General features: G+C 44.1%; 1 protein-coding gene across 6 annotated transcripts in view; it reads right to left on the reverse strand.

Moving 5' to 3' along the window:
- Positions 1 to 23563, reverse strand: part of STXBP5L (syntaxin binding protein 5L) — a 3950894-nt gene that overhangs the window by 1692172 nt on the left and 2235159 nt on the right. For all 6 annotated transcript variants that reach the window (XM_069635832.1, XM_069635831.1, XM_069635829.1 and 3 more), the window contains exon 13: positions 19201 to 19268. In XM_069635832.1, coding sequence (XP_069491933.1) covers positions 19201 to 19268 — 68 coding nt within the window. The remainder of the gene's footprint in view (positions 1 to 19200; positions 19269 to 23563) is intronic.

Raw genomic sequence — 23563 nt, forward strand, 5'->3', positions numbered from 1 at the left:
ATCGCCACGAACAGGTCTTCACAACAAACCGAACAGGTTCAATGAACCGAGAATTGAAAACAGCAAACTCCAACGAGTCGAGGCGTACCGAGATTCACGAAGCGAACACATTCGCGGAAAAAACGGAACTGAGGCTATGGGCGTTGTGCGTCCTTCTTATCACATCGGGTGACGTCGGCCGTCGGAGGAGGTCCTCGGGGATGGCGCATCAACGTCATCGACGCAGACGCCAAAGATTTTCCGAAGCAGCACAGCTGTGGACATTACCTGTCATAGATATGGAATACGTCGGAGGACCCAATCCCCTCGAAATGGAGTTACAGGTAAGAAACTCCTCCCTTCTCCAGCATTGGATCTTTCATGGATTCACATGCTTTCAATAGATTACATAGAGGTAGTCATCATGCATGGAGGCGTGTAATGCAAACCAATACATCAGGAAAGCAAACACATAAAACCAGGAAAGAAGACATTAGCAGTGGTAACATTGGAATAGATACCCCAAGGCTTCGCCTTATCGAAACAGGTGAAGCAGGACTGCACGTCCCATCTGCACGTCTGCACCATGCTGCTGTTCCAGGCAATAATGCAGAGTAAAGGTATGCGGCACCGATAAGAAGGCCGCCTGGCAAATGTCCACCAGCGTAATCCCCAACCATAATGCCGCTGACACCGTGGTGGATCTCGTCGAGTGCGCCTTCGGGCGCCTCTCCAAAGGCTTTACCGCCTTAGAGTGACAGAAGGAAATAGCCGATGAGATCCAGCGAGACAGTCCTTGTTTGGAGATTGCCCCTCCCTTGACTGAGGGTCCATAAGCCACAAACAGTTGTCTGAATTCCTGAGTACGACTCAGACAAAATTTCAATGCTCTTTTCACGTCTAGCGTATGCAGCGCCTTTTCTGCCAATGAGGAAGCAGAAGCGAAGAATGATGGTAGCACGATGGAAGAAAGTTTATGAAAAGTGGTTGCCACTTTTGGAATAAAGTGCGGATTAGTGGCCAATACCACCTTGTCCTTGAAGAAACTTAAGTATGGAGGATCGATCACTAGGGCTTGCAATTCAGATATTCTTCTTGCCGAAGTAATGGGCATTAAAAATGCCACTTTCCACAACAAGAACTGCAGGGGCATCAACGACATAGGTTCAAACGGGGCTTTCATCAGACCGGACGGCACCAGATTGAGGCTCCACCCAGGAGGGAATTTCTTAGCTGGAGGAAAAGTCTGAAACAACCCTCTTGGAAAATGTTTGACCAGACGATCACTGAACAGAGGGGTAGCATGCCTCTTCCGAGTGAATCTAGAAATGGCCACCAGGTGTACTTTTATGGAGGAGAACGCCAAACCTTTCTTTGTCAAGTGCAACAAGTAAGGTAGAATTTGCTCTGGTGAAATGTTCAAAGGGTCCATCTCAGGCTGACCCTTACACCACACACAAAACCTTTTACACTTGCATGCATAGGAGACATTCGTGGACGGGGCTCTAACTGCCTACAAAATGCGGTGACAGTCACTAGGAACGTTCAGTAGACCAAACTCGGAGAAATCATGAGCCAAGCCGTCAGGCTGAGAGAGCCTTGGTCGTGGTGCCAAACTGTGCCTTTGTTCTGAAACAGAAGGTCCGGCATCACTTGCAACCGAACTGGTTCCGCCACATATCGATGGAGTAGGTCAGAGAACCATGGCTGCCTGGCCCAGTACAGGGCCACCAGAATCACACGGCATGGGTACTTCTGAATCCACTGGAGGGTCCGCCGAATGAGTGGAAATGGAGGGAATGTGTACGCGAACCTGCCCGTCCACGGGAACGAGAACGTATCCCCAGGGACCCGGGCTGAGGCCACCTGCTGGCAAACTCCTTGCACATTTTGTTCTCTCGAGTGGCAAAAAGATCTAATGAAGGACAGCCCCATTTCCGGAAAATGCTCGACACCTGCTGCTCCTTCAGCTGCCATTCGTGGAGTTGGTTTATTTCTCTGCTGAGCGAGTGCACCTGCACATTCATCACCCCGGTAGATGGAACGCCACAATATTGATGTTTTGTCCCAGGACCCAATGCCAAAGTTCCTGAGCCTCTCTTGAAAGCACCCTGGAATGAGTGCCCCCACCCCCTGCTTCCTGAGGTAAAACATTGTGGTGGTATTGTCTGTCAACACCCTCACCACAGAGCCGCGTATGCGCGGCAAAAAAGATTTTAGAGCCCAATGAACTGCTCTCAGTTCCAGCACATTGATGTGAAGACTCGATTCGACCCAAGACCACCGACCTTGAACCTGGAAGCTTCCCAGATGCGCTCCCCACCCTGTCTGAGAGGCATCCGTCACAATTGTAGCTTAAAACTCCAGCTGCAGCAACAGCACTCCTCGATCCAGATTGTCTGAGAGCTGCCACCATAGAAGAGCTTCTAGCAAGTCGCTGTTGACCACCACCTTGTCGGTCCACGATCCGCGACTCTGAGCCCACCGGTCCACCAGAAACTCCTGAACCGGCCTCATGAAGAGACGACAATCCTTCACCAACGGGATGCATGACGCCATGGTTCCCAACAGTGACATGTACTTTCAGACACTCTCGTTCCGACTTTCCACTCTGCCGCTTTCTGCTTCAGTTTTTGAATTCTCTCGACGGAGGGCTTCGCCAGGTCTAGCTGAGTTTGAAATTATGGGCCCAGAAATACCAAGCTCCTGGAGGGAGATAGATATGACTTTTTGAAGTTGAGGGCGAAGCCTAGTCATTGTAACAGCGGCATGATAACGTTGAGACTTGTCTGCGTCGTTGGCGGCGATGAGCCACGTATCAACCAGTCGTCCAGGTAAGGGTAGACGTGATGACCTTCTCGTCAGAGCCACGCCGCCACCAGCACCAAACATTTCATAAATGTCCTGAGATTTCAGACCGAACGGGAGCACTCGGAACTGGTAATGATTTTTACCCACTACAAATCGCAGGAATTTTTGGTGTCGTGGACGCATAAGTATGTGGAAATATATGTCTTGCAAATCCAACGACGCCAGAAATTCCCCCGGCTGTATAGACCGAATGACTTCTTGAAGTGTGAGCATCTTGAACTTCAGGTGTTCCAGAGTCTCGTTCAGCGTCCGAAGGTTCAGAATGGGTCACCACTTGCCGTTGGGTTTCTTCACCATGAAGTAACGGGAGTAAACCCCCTGACCTCTCTCGGCCACTGGAACCAATTGTATAGCCCCTTTTGTATCATAAGTACAACTTCCTGCTGTGAGATGTGAAGATGAGGTTGCACACCATAGATGGGAGGTATGGGGACCGGTGAGCCCTTGAATTCCAGAGAGTGGCCCAACCGTACCTTGTCCAATACCCAACGGTCTGATGTAATTTTGTCCCATTCGTCGACATGTAGAGCTACTCTGCCCCCAGCACATTTCCTTGAAGACCATCATTGCTGTGATTTCGTCTGTTTACTTTTGGCGGAAGAGGGCTGTCCTCCTCTCCTTCTGAATGCCTGAAAATCTCGGCTTCTCTGCGAAGATTGAACTGCCCGTCTATATCCTTGTGAGGAGTAGCCAGACCGACTGGAACTCCGGTCTCTGGAGGCAGCAAATCGGGTGTTTCCTTTGCAAAGCTCCCAATGATCTTGCTGTATTTGAGTCTTTTTTCATGCCCTTGAGGGCTTCATCTATTTTTCCCCAAACAATTGTTCCCCCTCGCAGGGCATGTCGAGTACCTTGTAATGCACCTCTGGCCTGAAGTCCGTGCACTTCAGCCAGGCCTGCCGACGTAGTACCACCACATTATTAATCTGTTTGAAACCAGATTCCGCTAAATCTACAGCCATGTTAATGCTATGATTTGACGCTTCTTCACCTTCACGCACCAGCAACATGGCCGCCTTTCGGTGTTCCTTGGGTAGATGTTCTAACAGAGGGGACAGTCGATGCCACATTTCGCGGTCATAGCTTGACATAATCACCAACGAGTTGGCAGCTTTAACTGTCGTCGCCCCCACTGTTAAAACCTTTTTTGCAAAGGCATCTTGCCTCCTAGCGTCGCTGTCAGGGGGTGTAGTACATTTGTGTTGCGTTCTGGCTTTCCGGCTATCCGCCGCTGACACCACTGATTCAGGGGTGGGTTGTGAAGTCAAACACTTTGGCGTAGAGTCCGGGGCCTTACATTTTTTCTCTAACCTGGCTTTGAATGCAGGCTCCAAAAATGGGTGGTGCATGGTGGGTAGGCCTTCTTGCCAGACATGGTCCAGGTTTGGAATGGAGAAAACCGCCTTCCTTCTCTTTCCCATGAGATCAAATAGGAAGCATTCTTTTCGTTGTTCCTGTGGGGTCAGACCAAACTCAACACAGGCTTTTGCCATCATGGCATGAAATGCCCCAATGTCATTCGGGGGAGACGTTTGCGCCGGACTCCTAGGAGCTTCTATTTCCACATCTGACTCCCACGTCGGGTCTCTCGATAGCGACGAGGAGATATCAGAGTTGGAGTCCCTGGGTCCCTGATCGGAATGAGAGTCCTGCAGCTCACCCTCCTCCGGATGGGAACGAGGAGGCTTTGTGCTCATCGGCCGGGAAGCCAGCAACTCAGCCGTAGACGCTGATTGCGGAGGGACACCTGCCGCGTCGACGATAGGTGTTACCGGGGGTGTACCCACGCGAGGCAATCTTGAATCCAGTTGACTTAGTAATGACTGCAGTGTAGATAAGACCTGGAAGGACAGTACCGACTGCGGGTTCAGCAGAGGAGACGCAGATGGAACATTCTGTACCCCTGCTGTCGAAGGGCCCACACATTGTAATCCGAGGCTTGTTGGGATCACCACAGGCTCTCGTTCCTCCTCTATCGACGACTCTGAAAGTACCGGCTCCTGCTGTAGTAAGGTGTCTGGTAGAAGGGCGTCATATGCCTAAGGCTGCCACGCTCCACCCGCTGGAAGCACGTTGTCCGTCAATGACAAAAAACTCGGGCCCTCGTCGACCGCAGTCACTGGAGCCGACAACACCATGGTGGAGGCAGACACCGTAGCCAGTAGTGAAACCGTCGGTGACCGGACCCCGTTGACGCCGCCAGCAACTGTGGCACATATTTTTCAAGCAATCCCACCTTTTTTGACTTCCTGGATAGTTGCTTCGAAGAGTCTCTACTCGAGGATGACCTACAATGGTCTGCTGAAGAGGAGCATTTCGAAGAGTCGTCATTTTTCAAAGAAGACGAAGAGGACGTTTTTTCAGGCCTTCGAGACTGGTCAGACTGATCATGTTTAGACGACGAAGGAGTCCCTTTCATCAGGAGTTTTTCTGAAGAGGGGTGGCCGCTCTTCTTTGCAGGCCGTGACATCTTAGCCGGCAGTTCAGCCGACACCGACTGGCGAGGAACTGTAGGAGCAGGTCTCTCAGATGCTAGACTGCGCACCAATCCCACCTCCGATGGAGGGTAGGCCCCATCGTTTAGCCGCGATATCAACCGCCGATTGCGGTCCTACCATTTTTTTTTAGAGAAAACTTTGCAGATGTCGCAGGAATCGGCGGAGTGATGAGGGTAGAAGCAATAGAGGCAGTCCATGTGCCCATCCCCTTCATATACCTTTTTCATTCCGCAAGTAGCGTAGGGCCGAAACAAAGCTTTTCATGAAGAGTTCGGGAAAACTGACCACAACACACCAATGTGTAGAACCAAAACGAGCATGAGGTGATCCCGACACTTTGGAGACGGTTGAAATTTGAGGGGATGCTTCGGGGGCAGGTCTATTTATACCCTGCGTCCTATTGGGTGGTAGCTAAGCACCCAAAAGGACGTCGATAGGACACTAAAGTGTCAAAGTTCTTCAAGGGAAAACGCTATTTTAGAAAGGACCGATGTTCCCTGCCTGACGACGGGGAATATTCAAAGCATGTGAATCTATGAAAGATCCAATGCTGGAGAAAATTATTAATTACATCGATCATATGCAATCAAAGTTTAAAACATAATAATAAATTAAAGTACGTAGTCATCATAGATCGTACATTTCAAAATAATACATATCGGAATGTACACCTTTGTTAACACTGCATACAGAAAGTTCACAACTGGAATATATATTGACATCGATTTGCATTCCGAAACATCTTCCACCTATCATCATTATTCAAGGTTCTAAGATGACCACATACTTTGTACAAATGCATCTTTCACAAATGCATCTGTCTAATATGGGTTAAAGCAACACAATCCATCAAAATATGTTGTAGGGTTTCTGTGTTTATTTGATTTTCACAAAATCTACAAACGTTTAGTTCTTGCCCAATTTGTTTCCTGGTGGTCAACACCGCTTTGGTTGGCCAAAGGTTTAACCTAAATCTCAGAAAGGCAGATCTTAACGCCACTGAGGAATGTAAAAGAAGATAGGACTCACAAGTTCCTTATTTTTTTGTCAGTACATACATGATTACCGCAATCTTTATACCTATGGCATTATTCTCCTGTGGAAATCCAGTTCATCAAGTATAACTTTTTATTTGCCCTACCTGGATCTTCCAGCAGGGTGGCTAGGTCAATTTCAGCTTTTATCATAATGTCAAAGATACTATTACGCCAATTAATTACCACCCTTTGTTGTGAGGTTAATAAATAGGATGAAAGAGACCAAAGTAGCGTAGTTGTCTTATTAGCTATAATACACTTCCTAAACAGGTGCCTCCATTGGAATATGCTATTTAGTGAATTAAGGCCCAATTCATAACGTATACGTGCCATAGGTACACATTGTGGTAAATTTAGGATGGATCTCCAATATTTGCCTTCTATTTTTTCCAAATTTAGATGTTTCACACTTAGCCATGCTTCCAGTCCATACAAAATTATAGGAATTGTTTTAGCTTTTTAATACTCAATGGCAGATTTGAATGAAAGTTTTCCATATTTGTAGAGTATCATTGTAGTCAGTGAATTGGCTGTGATTAATTTGGCTTCCATGGACTGTAAATGTATTTTATCCAAAGGTTGGTTCTCAAATTGCATGCCCAGGTATGTGTATGTATCAACTATCTCTAATGTTTTGTTCTGCAGGGCCCATCTCATTGTTGATCTTTTAGACTGTTGTACATTGCACATCATGATTTTTGATTTATTAATATTTACCACAAATTGTTGAGTCCAGATAACTTGACAATGCCAGTAGTAAGTTATTTAACCCACTCGGTGTCTTGGCCATAAGTACTAAATCATCTGCATAGAGGAGCACACTTATCCGCCGCTCCCAACCCCCAGTGTTGGCAGATCTGATATCACATCTTTAAATGCATCCGGCATATCTAACAAAAAGAAGTTGAATGAGGATGAGGCGAGAATACATCCCTGCTTTAGCCCTCTTGTACCAATGGCCCTGGACAACATTCCCTGCCTATTCAGTCTAACTTGTAGAGATGTTTCAGTATGGAGATTTTGTATTATATCCACAACAGTGTCCGGGCAATTTTCTTTTCGCAATTTGTTTATTAGGATTTGTCTCGACACCGAGTCAAACGCTGCATTAAAATCAATAAATGCAAGATATAATGGGCGTTTTGTCTCATAGTGGAGTTGCTTGATGGCATATATAGTAGTTAGATTTACAACCGTTCCCATGCCAGCTATGAATCCGGTTTGATGAGGTTCACGTTTGTTAAATTTCAAAGTCCATGAATTGAAATCTCTTAGACCAAAACGTGCGAATGTTTTTCCTGCCAGCAGGGAAATCTGTCTGTAATTTGCTGGTTTAGCTCAATCCCCATTCTTGAAAATGGGGATCACTATAGCTTGTCTCCATGCCTTAGGTATCTCTCTCTTTATTATTACTGTGTGAAATATATTTGCTAATATTTTGGCCCAAGTCTGAGAATTTAATTTCAGCGTGTGATTGCTCAGCCCATTTGGACCAGGTGCCCTTGAAATGCTATATTTCTTTATAAAGCCTTCAATGTCATCAGTTGTTATATGAATTGACCATGGTAAACCTGAGATGGATTTAGATTCAATAACTTGCCATAGATTGTTGTCATACAGTCCTGGAAAATATTGTACCTACTGGTCTTCGGTTACACCATTCATCTGGGTAGGCAGGCCTACTGATGAAGTAGCTTGACTAATCATGGACCAAATCATGGCTGTATTTTTAGATGTAATAGCTCTAAGGAAAGGTTCACCATCTAGTTGGTATCTACAGGCCTGGCGATTTCGTGACCAATTTCTGTAAGCACATTTGGCTGCACGTAGCACTGCTGCTCTCTCAGCTGCTGGAACAGTCCAAATGTTTACTTTTAGCCATTGTGATTGCGCTTTTTTTTCTTTTTGTTCATGGTCAAAACAACGCCTTTTCTGAACCAGGTGTCGATTCGTGCTATTCAAAGGCATATTTGGAGGAAGAAAGATTAGATCATATGCTAGGTTAGAGTTTTCTGAATAGTTATTATCAAGCAAAATGCTCAATTGAGTCAGAGAATGCTCATTCCACTTAAGGTGATTGGCAGCATTATTGGTCTGGAGATGCAGAGAATACATATCTCTCCTATTATATACAGTTTTTACTATCCAATTCCAATGCAGCACCAACATATTATGGTCACTATTTGCATGCTGCACAACTTCAAATTTGTCCCCTAAACTGTATAATTCTTGATCTATATACACATAATCAATAATACTCGACATGGAACCTTTGGACCACGTCGCATGTGGAGGTACATCACCAGGTAGGGAACCATTCACCATATCAAAGTCTCGCTCTTTCATGAGCGTACCCCATCGCACCTAAGTATTTGAAGTTCGTGTTAATGGATCTAAACATCGAAGATTTAAATCACCAGTGATTATGGTGTTCGTAATGGACGAATGAATTAAAATTAAGCCTAACAAGTTTTGTAGATCAAAAAAGAATTTCTTGTCAGTTATGGCCACTGGGTTTCGATACAAGTTTATATGTGCAATAATGGTTCCGGCTGCATGAGAGATTTTAAATAATTGCATAAAATTATTAGGCGCAGCCCACTCTTTGACTGGAAAACCAGCACTAGTTTTCATTGCTACTAGAAGCCCTGCAGTTGGGCGGCCATGAACAGTCGGAATGGTACCAAGACAAGCGATATCATGATCATCCCATGAAGGTTTGTTTACCAGCCAAGTTTCTTGCAATGCAAGGATCTCATAGTTATTAATATGATCTAAATTTGGATTTAAGAGGTGACGATGACCCTTCGAGTTCCAACTTGCCAATTTAATCGGCGACCCGTGGATTATATCATTATTTTGGCATTGTGGACTTTTTAAACTTACCTATGCGTTCATGGAAGAAGATGTGGCCAATGATATGGCTTTTGGCACAAACACCCACATGGTGTCTCATTATTCTTTAAATCAACCTTATCAGCCTTTTTAACATCTTGCAAAATGAGAAACCCTATGTCATATAAATCAGATTTAGCCAACTAAATTGTTTTGAGAACTCCAGAGGGGATCCATAGTCTGACCGTGGTAGGGTCATATAGATCCAAAAATTCCACTTGGGCTATGTCCCCTGACGTGACATCTTCTAGTCTCGCAACATCTTCAAATATACTCAATATAGTAGAGCGGCAAAGGGTAAATTGATCATGCGATAAGGGCCGACAACTCATTATTAAGGTATGATTTGGAGCCCTGATCTGATTGTTCTTCTTTATTAGTGCAGATTTCTGCTGAGTAGATTGATTTGGTGGCGCAGCACACATATGAGGATTTTGAACATTTGCCTTGCCCCGAAGCCCAAAATGAGCCTTGGTTAACACCCTTTGGTCTAATGTCTTTATACTTGGTAGTGTCTGTAAACATCTGCATTGACTTGGAATTTGTGTATTGATTTTTTTGCAAGGACACCAGCCGCAGCATCGACCACTGGCTGGGCAGGCAACTGAGATGCTTGTAGGGACATATATGCATCCACCGCCTCTCTGATTTCCTTTCTTCGTTCCTCTTGCGCCTTCTTCTCGTCACCTACTAAGGAGTTGGATGGATCCTTTTTATTTATGTCGGCTTCTGAGATCTTTGACTTCTTCGTTACCTGGTCATTCTCTTTATCATGGCTGCCTTGAGCAACGTTCAGTGCGGATACAAGTTCATCTAAAAAGCTGGTAGGGAGGCAACCAAACTGTGGCTCGTTTTAGGGTCTATTTCCCTTTCCTTCCTTAGATTTTTATATTTGTTAACCAGTGCTCGACAGGCATTTTGCTTTTGGTTCTGAGAAGCAATAATTTTCATTACAAATTGCTTAGATGATGGTTGTGCTTGTGCAACTACATTTTTCATATTTTTGGATTTCTTACCCTGGAGTTTGGGCGGACATTTATCAATCTTTTTGACCTGTGGCTGAATGCCACCTTTCTCTGGGAGATATATATCATATGGCACAGCGCCAGGTACCAATTCGATCACTTGCTTTACCCCCAATATGTTCTTAATCGGCAGGGGTGGTTGTGCTTCTAAAATGGGGCAAATATCATCAAAACAAGGTAGACCTTGTGTGGGCATCGTTTTGAAACCCATGGGCTCTTTGATCAAGTTAAGGAGTGCCACCTCCATCTGAGTCGCATTTTCCATCCGTATCTGTTTTTTCTCAGTACTGGCCATCCATTCCATTATGTGATTAATCTGTAAAGCTTGATTGTCTAATTTTGTATTAAGTGATTCAAACACTTGACTTAAACTAACAATTGCTGTATTTATCACTGATAAAGTGATCTCTATCAGTGGCTGGGAGAGAGGAGCCGTCCTGTCCACTGGCCGAGCCATAGGTCTTTGTGGAGTCGGAGGCACAAAAGAGATGGAAACATTTGAGGACCGTGATTGTTGTGACTCAGAGAGAGGAGGGGAACACGGTAAATTGTCAGAAATTGCCTCATTTGAAAGGCTTGCGTTTAAGGAAATTCCAACACACGAGGACTGGCCCAGGTTAATAATTGGACAGTCCTTTGGAGTAGATGAGCTGGGAGTTTACTCAATTATTCTTATTGGTGAGTTTTGCGTATCATCCTTATTAGATAACGCATCCTGTTGTATGTTTGCATTTGGACCCTTTTTTTTGTTGTTTTACAGGTAAGTCAGGATCCAATTTCAAAGTGGTGTTGTGGTCTATAGTAACACCATGTTGAACGCTTGGAGGCTTATTTGCTCCACTTTCTAGTATGGCCGCCTTCCAGCAATTTTCACTTTCGCGGGCGGTTCCAGCAAATGCAGCTGTTGTTGCGCTGGCCGCCACAGTTAGATGCTTAAAGTTTCTGTTAGGGTTACATGGTGTACAGAAATCTCGTATGTCCACAGATGCACCGTTTTTAGCCGGAGTTATTATAATAGATTTTTTTGTAATCCGCCTAGCTGACAGCAGACTACACGCCGGCATATCGTGTATACGGCCATCGCCAAATTTTATTCTGTCACACGCTAGACACAAAACAGAGTACACACTAGCAAACTGTTTACAGAAATCAACTGTGTTCACCTCAGTTTATAGTATAAACACGTTAACAATGATCAAAGAAACACAGTATGGAGCCGGTCCAGCTAACATCCGCCCTTATATGCGTGTTCAAACAAAAGGGGACCAATGCTCAACTACTTATAGGGAGAGCTCCCCTCACTCCCCACCACCCACGGACAGCCCTTTCCGAAACAGCCCTTGCGAAAAAAGCGCATGCTGGCTGTATATGGGCTTGTGGGAAATTGGGAAGGAGCCTTTCCACTAGCTTTTGCAAGCTACCAAACGCCTACAAGAAATGAAAACACAGTATTAACGTTGCGTTGCAACTAATCCAAGCTCCATGTAGCAGACATGTAGCAGGCAGATTGCTCAGGTGCTTTCACAGTCTCATAGTTCATACCATAGCAGAAGCCAGAAAGCACAATCACAATCTTGCAAGTACGATCCAAACGAGCTGCAGTACCTCGAGCAGACAGCTACAGACAGCCCTTTCCGAAATAGCCTGCGCGCAAAAGCGCTGCGCTGGCTGTATATGGGCTTGTGGCAAATTGAGGAGGAGCCTTTCCACTAGCTTTTGCAAGCCACCAAACGCTGCAGCAGAAGCCAGAAAGCACAATCTTGAAAGTAGGATCCAAACGAGCAGCAGCAGTTATTATACACCAATGATTATCATCAGTTTCCCCCATGCGCAAGTGGGATGGCGAAGGGGCAGGCGATAGGTTGTTATAAAAGAAAAGGGCCATTTATAAAGTGGTGTGGGTGTAATGAGAGGGCGTGCGAGTACTAGATTTGGCTGAAGGGTAGAAGTGGTAGACAGGAGCTGGAGAAGGAGAATGGGAACGACTGCAGAGAGGCATTGGAGAGGAGTGTTCAGAGGCATTAGTAAAGAGGTAGGGAGAAGGGGTGCAGAACAGAGTTGTATAGGAAGTTGGGGGAGGAACTAGGAAGGGTGAAGAGGACATCACAGTGAAGGTCGGAGGAGGAAAGAGAAAAATTGGTGAAAAGAGTATCAGTTAATGAAGGAGGAGATGATGAGGAACATCAAGGCGGGGGTGAAAGAAGAGAGAGAGAGAGCAGGCAGGAAGATTGAGTTAAGAGAGAGAGGGAGCACTAATGCGGAAGAGGAGACTCAAACATGCTGGATAATTCCTAGTGGTAAAGAGCCAAGAAATTGAGCAAAAGGACCATATAAGAAAGCTTTCTGGCTGCCTCTTTTGTTAACGTCATTCTTTTCTGGAATCAGAATTGTCCGGCCTCAAAAGTTAGCAATCAGCATTTCATGAATTGGAACAATACTACTGGCTCCCCATTCAGGAGCGCATCACTTTCAAAACACTCTCCATCGCCTACAAGTGCCTCTCGAACACAGCTCCACCATACCTTACCCAAAGAATCACCAAATTCCACTCCACCAGACCCACTAGAGCCCCTTATACAGATTGTCTAATTGTGCCAGCTTCCCTTACATTGCCGCCAAACTCTGGAAATAGCCCCCTCCCCTCCCTGAGAGCTGGGAAATCCTACTGGGTCTTTTGCAAAGCCCTCAAAACACAGTTATTCAACTAAACCATCCCCTGCCCCTCCACACCCGCTTACCCCACCTACTCATCCGACCTACTCTCCTATTACTCCACTGCACAGTATTATTAACTGCTATGACCTTCACACTATGGTAACTAAACTGTATCTACCTCTGTAAATTTACCCATGCTTGCCATACTGTATTGCACAACTACAATATTACAATATTGTATGTACTGTACATCTTACACTGTCCAATTGACGTGTTCTTGCAACAGAGCCTCAATGCCTCTGGGTTGTATGTGCACGATACAAATAAATAAATACTCTGGCCAACAGAGTGCTCCAGTTCATGAAGTAATGGATAACAGAGCTTCCACTCTTATTCATTTCTTGCTATGATGAAATGGGCACATGACCATGGGTTGCTCTCTCCTTATGGTGAAATGCCATGTCCTTTTATGAAGCTTCGAAATAAAGCTACCTTTGAGTTTACGTCCTTGAAATGTCTGAGCACTGGAGGTCTTTTCTAACTGGGGCTTTTTCGTACAGCGATGGGTCCCATGACGTGTCAAACCGCTCGCCTCTATGTATAGCTTAGAGGCTGCACAGTGACATCAGAGAAGGGTTTCCTATTTCTTCACACCAAGATGGAGCGCAGAGAACAGCAGCCGATACCTCAACCCTTGACCTCTAAATCCAATTTGTTATGTACAACCCTCCGGCTAAAGGCAGGACTTCACCCAGCTAAACTAATACCCATTGCCATCTAAGCTAACAAGCATTTCAACTTTCACCTACAGACATGTAAACTATTTCCTTGTAAACTGTTAACAATTTACATTTCTTTAATTACTCTTTAATTACCAGTTATCTAAGAACATCTAAACTTTGTACTACAATCATATAAACCATTAACTACACAGGTCTAAAGTAATCACTATAGCCATTCAAACTGTTAACTACAGCCAGCATAACTACAGTTAAGCTGTACAAACTGTTCAGGTTAACTAAAGCCACCTAACTACTAAGTAAACCTATCTAAGTAGTTCATTGCAGTCCTCTAAACTAATAACTACAGCCATGTAAATTATTAACTGAAGCCGTCTAAACGGATGATTACAGCCTTCTATATTGTTAATTAAAACCATCTAAACCGGCAACTACAGCCAGGTAAGCTGTTAATCGCAGCCATTTTAACGAATACATTAAAGCCATGTAAACTTTTACCTCAAATGCCTTCTCAAACGCAGAATAATCTCATAACAGATTCATGTATTTGTAAATTATTCTGTTATGCTGAACTGTAGTGTGGTTAGGCGAAGTCAGAAGCCACCCCTAGAAACCACTGGGGAAGATGAGAACTAGAGATGCATGGCATCCGATGACACCTGAGTAGTGGGTGAAGACACGCGGTACGTCACCGGTGATGGCAGGGGAGATTGGTGCATGATGGCAGGTAGGCACGTCTGTCCCATGTTGAGACAACAGATCCGCGCTGCGGCTCTTCGAAAGGGCCAGCGCCTTTGAAGGAAGCCCCTGGCAATGCCACAGGATGGAGATGGGTACTGTCTCATGTAAAATGATGGCCCTAGTAGAGTAGTGTGTGTCCTGGCTAATGTAGAGCCCCATTGAGATATAAAAGCCAGTACAAAATAGTGATTTTCGACATAAGGCCTAGTGAAATTAAAATAAATAGACCTACTTCAACTCTACTAAAATGGACAGGTGCTCACGTGAAAGGGAATGTACCTGAGAGCTGAAAACTGCTGTATATGCCCAATGATTGGGAAAAGACATGTGGTGCTGCAGATGCTGACTTTGTGTAAACTGGGAAAAGGCACCTTTTGACAAATTCAAAACTGCAGTAGTACACATGGGAACAGATACACTGAAATGCTGTGCCTTTGAAAAATAAAAAGGAGGCCTTGTGCCTTACGTTTAAAAAGTGAACCCAAGTGACATTTAATTTGACACAGAGAAAGACACCTTCCACAAATAAACTGACAGTTAAATGGAAAGGCCTACTTTGTTTTAAAATGGGACACTGGTTTCCCATGTTAAATAATAGCCTATGTGTTGGCAAGTTAAGAGGAAAACTCGTGTCTTTTCAACCAGCAGATGAAATAAATATATTAACATATGGACAGACGCCCCATAGGCAATGTAAAATATTAAATGTAAACACATCTTTTCAAGTTAAAATGCTATCATGCATGTAAAACTGGCTACTGCTGCTTCCTCACTGAACTGCTGTGTATCTGGAACTGTGACCTTCAGACCTTTGGGCTGAGGCCCTCTAGGAGAAAAAGGCCTGGCGTTCAGTTAAATGCTAAGAATTACAGAGAATTAGATCAGAATTGTATAGGGGTAGATAAGCCGGCCAGCAGAAATGACCTTTAAGGTCAGGCCTCCCCATTAACTATGCATTAGTGGCCATCAGAAATGACCTTTTTAGGGCTGACCTCAAGAAATGGCCCGCAAAGCCACTAATGGATCTTCAAACCTTGTAAAAAACAGGCACTGCTGATAAACAGAGGTTCATGTCATGTGATAGAAGTCAAATGAAACTTGAGGAAAGGTGGGGGCTATTTTGAAACAGAGGGGCACATGTGAAGCATTGGCTGATTAACATAGGATTAAATTTTCCTTAATATAAAGAGCATTGTGTTTCCCAGTGCCCATCCAGACAGATATTAAAGGAGATAAGAAGCCAGTCGGTACCATGTAAATATGAATTCTGTGTGATATATACAATGGGAGTTATGAAAAGAATTATGGTTTCGCCCCTTTTCCTAATTCTGAGCTAATGGAAAGTTGGTGTGGTACTAGAGGGGGAAATTATTGAATCTTGAAGTGTCAGATTTTTTACTATTTCGGCTCAGGAGCAAATCGAAAAAAACAGTAGCTCCTCCCAGGAAGGGCGTGCCGAAATAAGATTAGTATTTTCTGACTCACCATCAAATATCGAACTCAAGTAGCTGCCATGTTGTGAGATTTTTAGGAACACTAAAAGTTAAACCCACTTGTCATTTTGGGATGATGAATCTTTCTCCTTCCTCAGCTTTCATCATCCACACCTCCCAACTCCTTGTCCTATCAGCACGCAGTGGGCATATTGGGGGTAGGAGGGTGGAGAGAGCTAGCCAATCCGTATCGTGGGAATTGTGATAATAATGGAGTGTCACCAGCCCTATAAGGGATCAGTTTTCCATCTGAGAGGGACTTTTGGCTTGACTTTTCAACTCCATTCCTGGAGGTAGTTTACTTCTGGATTCTTGCGAGGAACAACTAGCAGAGAGGCTAGGAGAGCTACCCGGGCAATCAGGGTAAACCTTGCCAGGAGAAGAGCTGGTTACATGGAAAGGCCTTAAACCTTGCATGGGATACAGAGACTGGGAAACCTAGAAGCTAGCTGGGCCTGCCATTTGAGAAGCCAGGAGGAGGACTGGATTGCTCAGGACTATGCGAGGCCAAAGCCTTTGACCAGATCTGTGTTGTCCACAGAGGAGCCCTGCTGTTTCCCTGGATGCCCCATGACCAAGGCCTCCCATGTAAGTAGATTAATCCAAATGCCAACAAAAGTGTGTGGGGGGGGGGTATCTGCCAGCCTTAATCTCCATCTCGCTTAAGGGCTAGGGGGGTGAAACTCGGGAGACCCTTGGCACATTGTATTGCACATTTCATTAAATATAACTCAAATGATTTCCCCATAGAAAACCACCCTATCAATTTAAATCGAATTGTGTGGGGAACTGCCTTTCTTAATCATTTACATTAAATTGTGGGGCAGGGGGTGAAACTATATAGACCTTTAGTGCCTTGAATTAAACTTAAATCAATTAATTCCCATATAGAAAAATCATGGGGTGAGTGTTGTTAGAGCTTGAAACTAACAAAGTTCATGACCAGTGTGTTGGAGACGGTACAGCCAATAAAGTACTTGGGTGACTCTACCTTTCTGAACCCCATTTCTTCCTTATCCAAGGGGGTTGTCCATACTCCCAAAATAAGTAACCTTAAAACTCCTGCCATTCAAGTGAATCTAGAGTGTGCAAAATGAAATTTCCCATTTATTCAATTGCATCCCAAAACAGAATCCCAAGGTCCTCCATTTGATTCAAATAAAAAGCCCAAAACGATTTTCCCATTGGAGTCCCTTTTAATATAGCTTTTCTAATTAAAAAAAAAGGTCAAAACGATTTTTCTATTGTATTCCCACTTCCTGTACCTTGCCTTCAAACAAGAGGTGTCATTTCTAATTGATGCATGGGGGTGGGGATTGCTGGGAGAAAAGAACCATAGAGCAAACTAAGCAATCACTGTGTGAGTTATATTGTTCTATGGGTGCAACTGCAAGAAATCTTATGTAAAGTGATGACTGTCCATCTCCAAATTTTACCTGTGTGTTGTAGTATCTGTCCATCAGAAATAGTCTGTCAATTGGTGCAAGTAATTTGAAATTGTGATTTTATGTAGTGCAACAGCGTTGGTGGTTGATGTTTTGGTTGTTCTATTATTCTTTGTCAAACCTTAAATAAATATATAGTGTTACTATACACCGGCCTCGTTCCGAGCTCATTGGTGGTAAAGAGGGTATTTGTTGAATAGAACAAGATAGGTTGGCGGCCTCACTAAAGTTGAATCTGTAAAGCACTTTTGTTGTGTGCCACCTTGCTTGGGGGTTGGGGAGGAGGAATTCACTCAGTTGAGAGTGACCGCCCAATAAATCGTAACAGCTGAACACCTTGCCCTTATATTCTCTGGGTGAAGCACTGGCTGCCAAGCAGACACTTAAAAAACCAAACCTCAGAAAGAGGAAAAAGGAAACCTGAAAGAAAACCTCAAAGGGGATTCAATTATAATTAAGACGAACAAATGGAAAAAGCAGGCTGTCAAAATACTCATACAGAAGAGGTAATAATGAGCTTTACATGTGGACTGGTGGTATGGAAAACTTAAGACACTTCATTAAAAGATCATACCCAGGGCCGGCCTTAGAGCGAGGCCACCTGGGCCACCACCCGGGGTGCAATTAGCCCACCGCTTCGCCAGCTCAGGGGAGTCTTTCAAGGGTTCCCCGAGCTGGCGTGGTGGGAGAAGGTGCGGTAGGTGCCCTATCGAAATTAAATGTGCCCTGCTCTTGTGCTGGTGCTTGGCTTTCCAGCACGGTAGCGGGGCACATTTAACAACAACAGGGTGCTGATGCGTTTGCATCAGCACCCTATTGAGGTGACTATGTCCCCTCTCTGGCGTGGACGGTTTTCATTATAATATTAATTTTTAATTTTGTATATATTTATAGAGCGCTGCAGCCCACGGGCATCAGAGCTGAGGGCATCCTATTCCATTGATTAACTCCCTGCTCCGACACAGTAGCTCGGGGTTAAAAATACATGTGCCCCATCCCGCCGGCATTGAACAGGGGCACGCGGAGGGGTAGGGGGGGGGGTGAATGGGGATGGCCACATTTTTATGTTGCTTACCGGGTGCTGCCGCTGCTAAGGCTGGCACTAATCATACCTAAATTATGCACAAGTTCCTTCTGAACATTGCGCTTCCCTCTGTAACTGCCTCCCCCATTAGACCCTTAGAATCACCTCTACTAGGTAACCTTTCGCAAGCGCCTGAACATTTCCCCATGCGTCACTGTTTACTAACGTGCACTTTCTTGCTAGGCCTCTTGTCCAGCGCCTTGAAGCTGCATTAGTGGTGTGTTGGTGCTGTAATAAAGAACATCAATTGCTATACATGGGAACATCACAGGAACATAAAAGGCCCCATTTACGTCCGAGTTGAAGACACGCAGCAAGCTCCCTTTTTATTCTGATCAGGATAATGAGCAACTGGGTGATGGCCCTTTTGTTAGAGGTCAGACGGTGCAAGGGCAAATTGTTTGCGGTAGGCCACCGCCCCGACAAGGCCAAGATTCCACTTCTGCTCTTGTGGTGTTACACATCATGCTCCATGGGTGATTCTAGTATTGCAATGATTAAAAGAGCATTATATTCTCAGTTTAATTTGCAATTTACCCGTTTTATTCAAGCAGGGAAATCATTCAATCTTTTATGTATTTGTAGTCCCTAGACATAAAGCTGACTGAGCGTTTTCTGTGTGTGATATCGAGGGGAGATGTAAGCAGAGAATGCGTGTAAGACAGGGTTGCCTAGTCCAGACTCTGCATGAACATGTTTAATTTATTCTTGTAAAAGTAGTCGCTTCTATGGCTTACCCCGTTATAATGATTTCAGGGTACGTCTGTGTTCCGAGGTTCCACGTTCCACCGCTGATTGGCCATTCCTAGACAGAAAACAAGAAGGCCATCATAACACAATATTTACAAGCAGTATTCAGGTCATACACACTGCACACGTCAGGGGCATTGATTGAGTAATGAACGCTCTATTTCAAGTGCTTTCATTAGCATAAGCACGAGACATGTGGGCTACAATGTGTCATCAAAGCAAAAAACAAATGTCAAGAAATGGAAAATGGGGAATTAATTACACAAATTTGTTTCCCCAAAAATACGGGTAGATTCAAAGCTCTCTTTTCAACACGTAGTATTGACTTTCGGTATCTGGCAGTGTTCTTGAGGTAAAATATAGATATCTGTACCCACCATTAAATAAGTGATAATGATTGAATGTATTCTTTTTACAGGGTATGATTCCGAACATAAATGACTAACAAAGAAGGCAATAATAGAGAGCAGAGGTGGCTTTCCTAGGATAAATAAGGTGCCTCTACATTACAACATTTTAACATGTACCATTGAGAGCCTAAGGCCAGAACACAGAGTGCTCTGAGGGAAGAATGCAGGAGATTTTGATTGGAGGGTGGGAAGGCTTCCATTGCTAGCTTTCCTGCTCTGGTCTCCGGTCCCCGTCCTCCGCGTACAGCACTAATGAAGGGAAAGCCACCCAGCGGTAGCTTTTGTTTACTACAGCTGGCTGGCTTTTGCTTCATTAGTGCCCCAAAAGCAAAAGCCAGCACAGGAGGGCATTCATTTCACAAAATGGATGCGCCCATGTGCTTGCTTTTGCGAATTTTGAGCTTGAATAGCTCAACATTTTACATAGGAAGTTTTAAAAAAGAGAATGCTAGTATTTTTTTTTTAATGTTGCCTATCTATTTTTTAAATAAAATTGTTTACTAGACCATGCCTTTAAAGAGATACAAGGCAGAGACAGATAGCACAATATACGTAAATATATTTGCAAGCAAGATGTACCGTGAAACACATGCAACCTGAAGAGTACATTCATATTAAATACAGGGCTTTTGCTGTGATGAACTGCTTTAAGAAGCCACGGATCATGAGATCCTGATGTGTTAACCATATCCTATGATGAATCATTATAGTTCTATTAGATTTTAAGATACAAGTCAAATAGGATGCTCAGTTTAGTAAAAGATATCAGCTGTTGACACTTTTAAAAAACGTATTGTCCATATAAAATACTGCAACATTTTGGCATTGTAATGGTTTTTTATCCATTATGATTGAAATCTGCTATGCTTGGAGTGTTAGTTGGAGGATATTCCAGTGTGGTTTTGTGGAAGTAAAATGTATATGGGATTGCATTGATATCCTGCATTTTGTATATGTGTAAGGAAGATGGGTTTCTTTTATGGAATAAACAAATTATAATTCAATGCATGCCAGTTTAGATAGGGTCCAACATGAGATGTTATAAAACATAGCTAGTATATGATGATGTGCATGGCATTAATGTTACTTTAATCTAAACTTTGTTGATCTTTGCAGCCGGTTATGTATTACAGGAGTAATACCCATGACCAGTGGAATATAGTGCAAAACCTGCTTGCTGATCTCAGCCGTATTGTGATATGTTCTTACAAAGCAAAGGAGGCAGAGACAGATAGTACAGATAGAGACAGATAGTACAATTTACGTGTATATGAGTGGGAACAGGGTTTAATTTAAAAACAAAGGTAATCTGAAGAGAAACATTAAAATAAATGGATGCCAGTTTAGGAAGGAGCCAACGTGAAATGTTGCGATGCATACCAAATATACTCTAGCAAGACTCATAATGAGACTAAGGCAAAGCAATGATATTACAGGGTGTAGCACTACCGTGTTTTACATCTCACAAGTCAAGGTGGTAGCGAGGATAAGTTAAAGGTGGAGTCTAACAGATATACGATGTAAAAGTATGAAGATACTACAAGGAAGTACGTCATTTCGGACTTCCCCCCACCTCGCTGTCTATGTCACAGTGTGGAGATATGGGGGAAATCACATTTAATATTCCCCGGCCCGAGGGGGTGTATGTTGGAGCTAGAAGGATTTTACAAGGGATGTAACCGAGAATTAAGAGGCAGCTCTGGTGCTGCTATGACATGCTTTTATTGACTTTTTTTAAAGGCAGCATAGGTTGGGATAGCTCTAATGTCGAGTGAAAGGGAATTCCACAGCTGAGGAGATGGTACTGAGATATAGATGCCTCGAAGGTGCGGGCACTGCCAATGCCCGCTTAGAGGAAGATCAGCAAATACATGAAGGATTGGGACTATGTTTTTTTAATCCCAGGAACAAAGAACATATCCTACGCAGAAGGACCAAACACATATTCTGCAACTTACTGGAAGCCAGCATAGTGATAATAAGGTGGGTGAAATGTCTGCCTTGAAACCCAGCTTCCAAAGATTTTATGTAGAAGAGTCCTGATCTCTCTGAAATCTAGCAATGAAGTAGCCCAAGTAAAAACTATTAGCATAATTCAATCTAGAGATAAAAATGCAATAATCGCTGACTAAAAGTGCCCACCACCACTTGGAATCTGGGGGTAATTCCACTGGACCAAGTGGCGGTAACAGTAATTCCATTTGCTGGTATCTTGGCGGATTTACTGCCGAGATACTACCAAACCTGTAATGAAGCTCGTGTGGAGAATGAATGCCATGCGCATCACACAAATATATCTTAAACAAGGTCCATCTAACCCTCAAACCTGCAATGAGTATAGTTTCCATTGGGCGCATTTAATCCAAATAGGATGATGTGAGCAGTGCAATAGAAAAGCCGGTTCCTGCACCACACTGGTAACTGCATGAACTACTGACCTCATACCCCATTGTAACATATTTTAGCAGCAGTAGCAACCACAAAGTGCCAGTTTGGGGCATCCCTCCGACATTACCTTACACCAGCAGGTCAACACATACAGGCCACCCACAGCCATAGCATCATGCATCTTGGAATTAGACTACAGTCTTTATCATGCACTGATGCTGTGTAATTCATGCTCCTTCAAATAAGGACAACGCACTACAAAGCTATACCCATGGCTGCTGTGTGCTGTGCAAATACCTTTGACATTTACCAGTGAACTCAAATAATTATCAGGTAAAAACAAACATCACTTCTGCATTTCTGAAGGTTAACATCTTTTTAAACTTAATACCAATGGGAGTGTGCAGAGTGTTTTGGCAGTACCTGCTACATTTAGATACAACGATCCTTTGGCAGCGAGTTTGGAGTATTAAGTCTCTTTCCATCTTTGACTTGCTGAGGAGGCGGCCCTACCCCTTAAAACATTCACTCTGCGTGGAGCTCGTGGAGTGTGCAGAGTGTTTTTGTGTTGGGACTTGCATACTGTGATCAAATAATGGCTGGTAGAGTTTGCTGACTAGGACCTGTCAGTAAAGGACCTCACTCTGAAATATTTGGCCTCCTCTACCTCCTACCATTTTCATCACTGATATGGCAGACTTTGCCCGCCTCTCTTGGGGTAAGTGACATTTAAGTGTGTTCAAGGGAAGCATATTTTAACGTCTAAAGTATTTGAACTTTAGGTCAGGGTGTGCTGGGCTTTCTTCAATTACATTCCACTGTGCTGCACTCACGCCGAAATGCTGGGCTCCCACGGCCACTGCCGTACGAGTGGCTAAACCTGCCGTGGTGGGCAGACGTGGACTTATGGTCGACTCTCCACAGTAACTTTGGCATCTGTCGCAGGACGAGTTGACTGTTGAGGGGGAACGGGAGACAGATATTGGACCTCTGAACAGTATGTCCATTTCTTCTTCTTTTTAATTTGATGGCTCTTTGCTATTGGTGGAAACGGAGCCCCTGTCCACAGATACTGACAACAGAAATGTACAAAGCACTATTGTGAACAGTAAGACGGACATGAGAATCACTGATTTTTATCAAACTAAGGGTGTTACCACACAGGAGGCGGAGGTTGATCTTTGTAATGATTTAGCCAACAAATTTATAGTGTCCATTCCATGTATAGGAACTAACGTTTTTGAAACTGTTGTTAAGGCTTTAAAAACTCCTACTCCGGGGCAATGCATAGATCTTCTGGTTGACAATGTAAGCTCTGCATTACCAGGTGCCCCATCCACCTGCTTTCTGCTCAGCCCGCTCACTATCGAGCTGGTGCTTAGAAGTTTAGCAAGAAAAGATATGTCCTCATTATCAGTAAATACACAAGGCCTATCTAATATAGACACACAATGCGAACTTACTAATATACAAGCTAGTGCAGAACTTGTTGACCAGACTATGTGAGAAACCTGAAGGTGTCTCACCCACTAGTTCCCGGGGATCTGTCATC

Source organism: Ambystoma mexicanum, chromosome 7p (genome assembly GCF_040938575.1).
Source record: "Ambystoma mexicanum isolate Mex_15411 chromosome 7p, UKY_AmexF1_1, whole genome shotgun sequence".
Taxonomy (NCBI): domain Eukaryota; kingdom Metazoa; phylum Chordata; class Amphibia; order Caudata; family Ambystomatidae; genus Ambystoma; species Ambystoma mexicanum.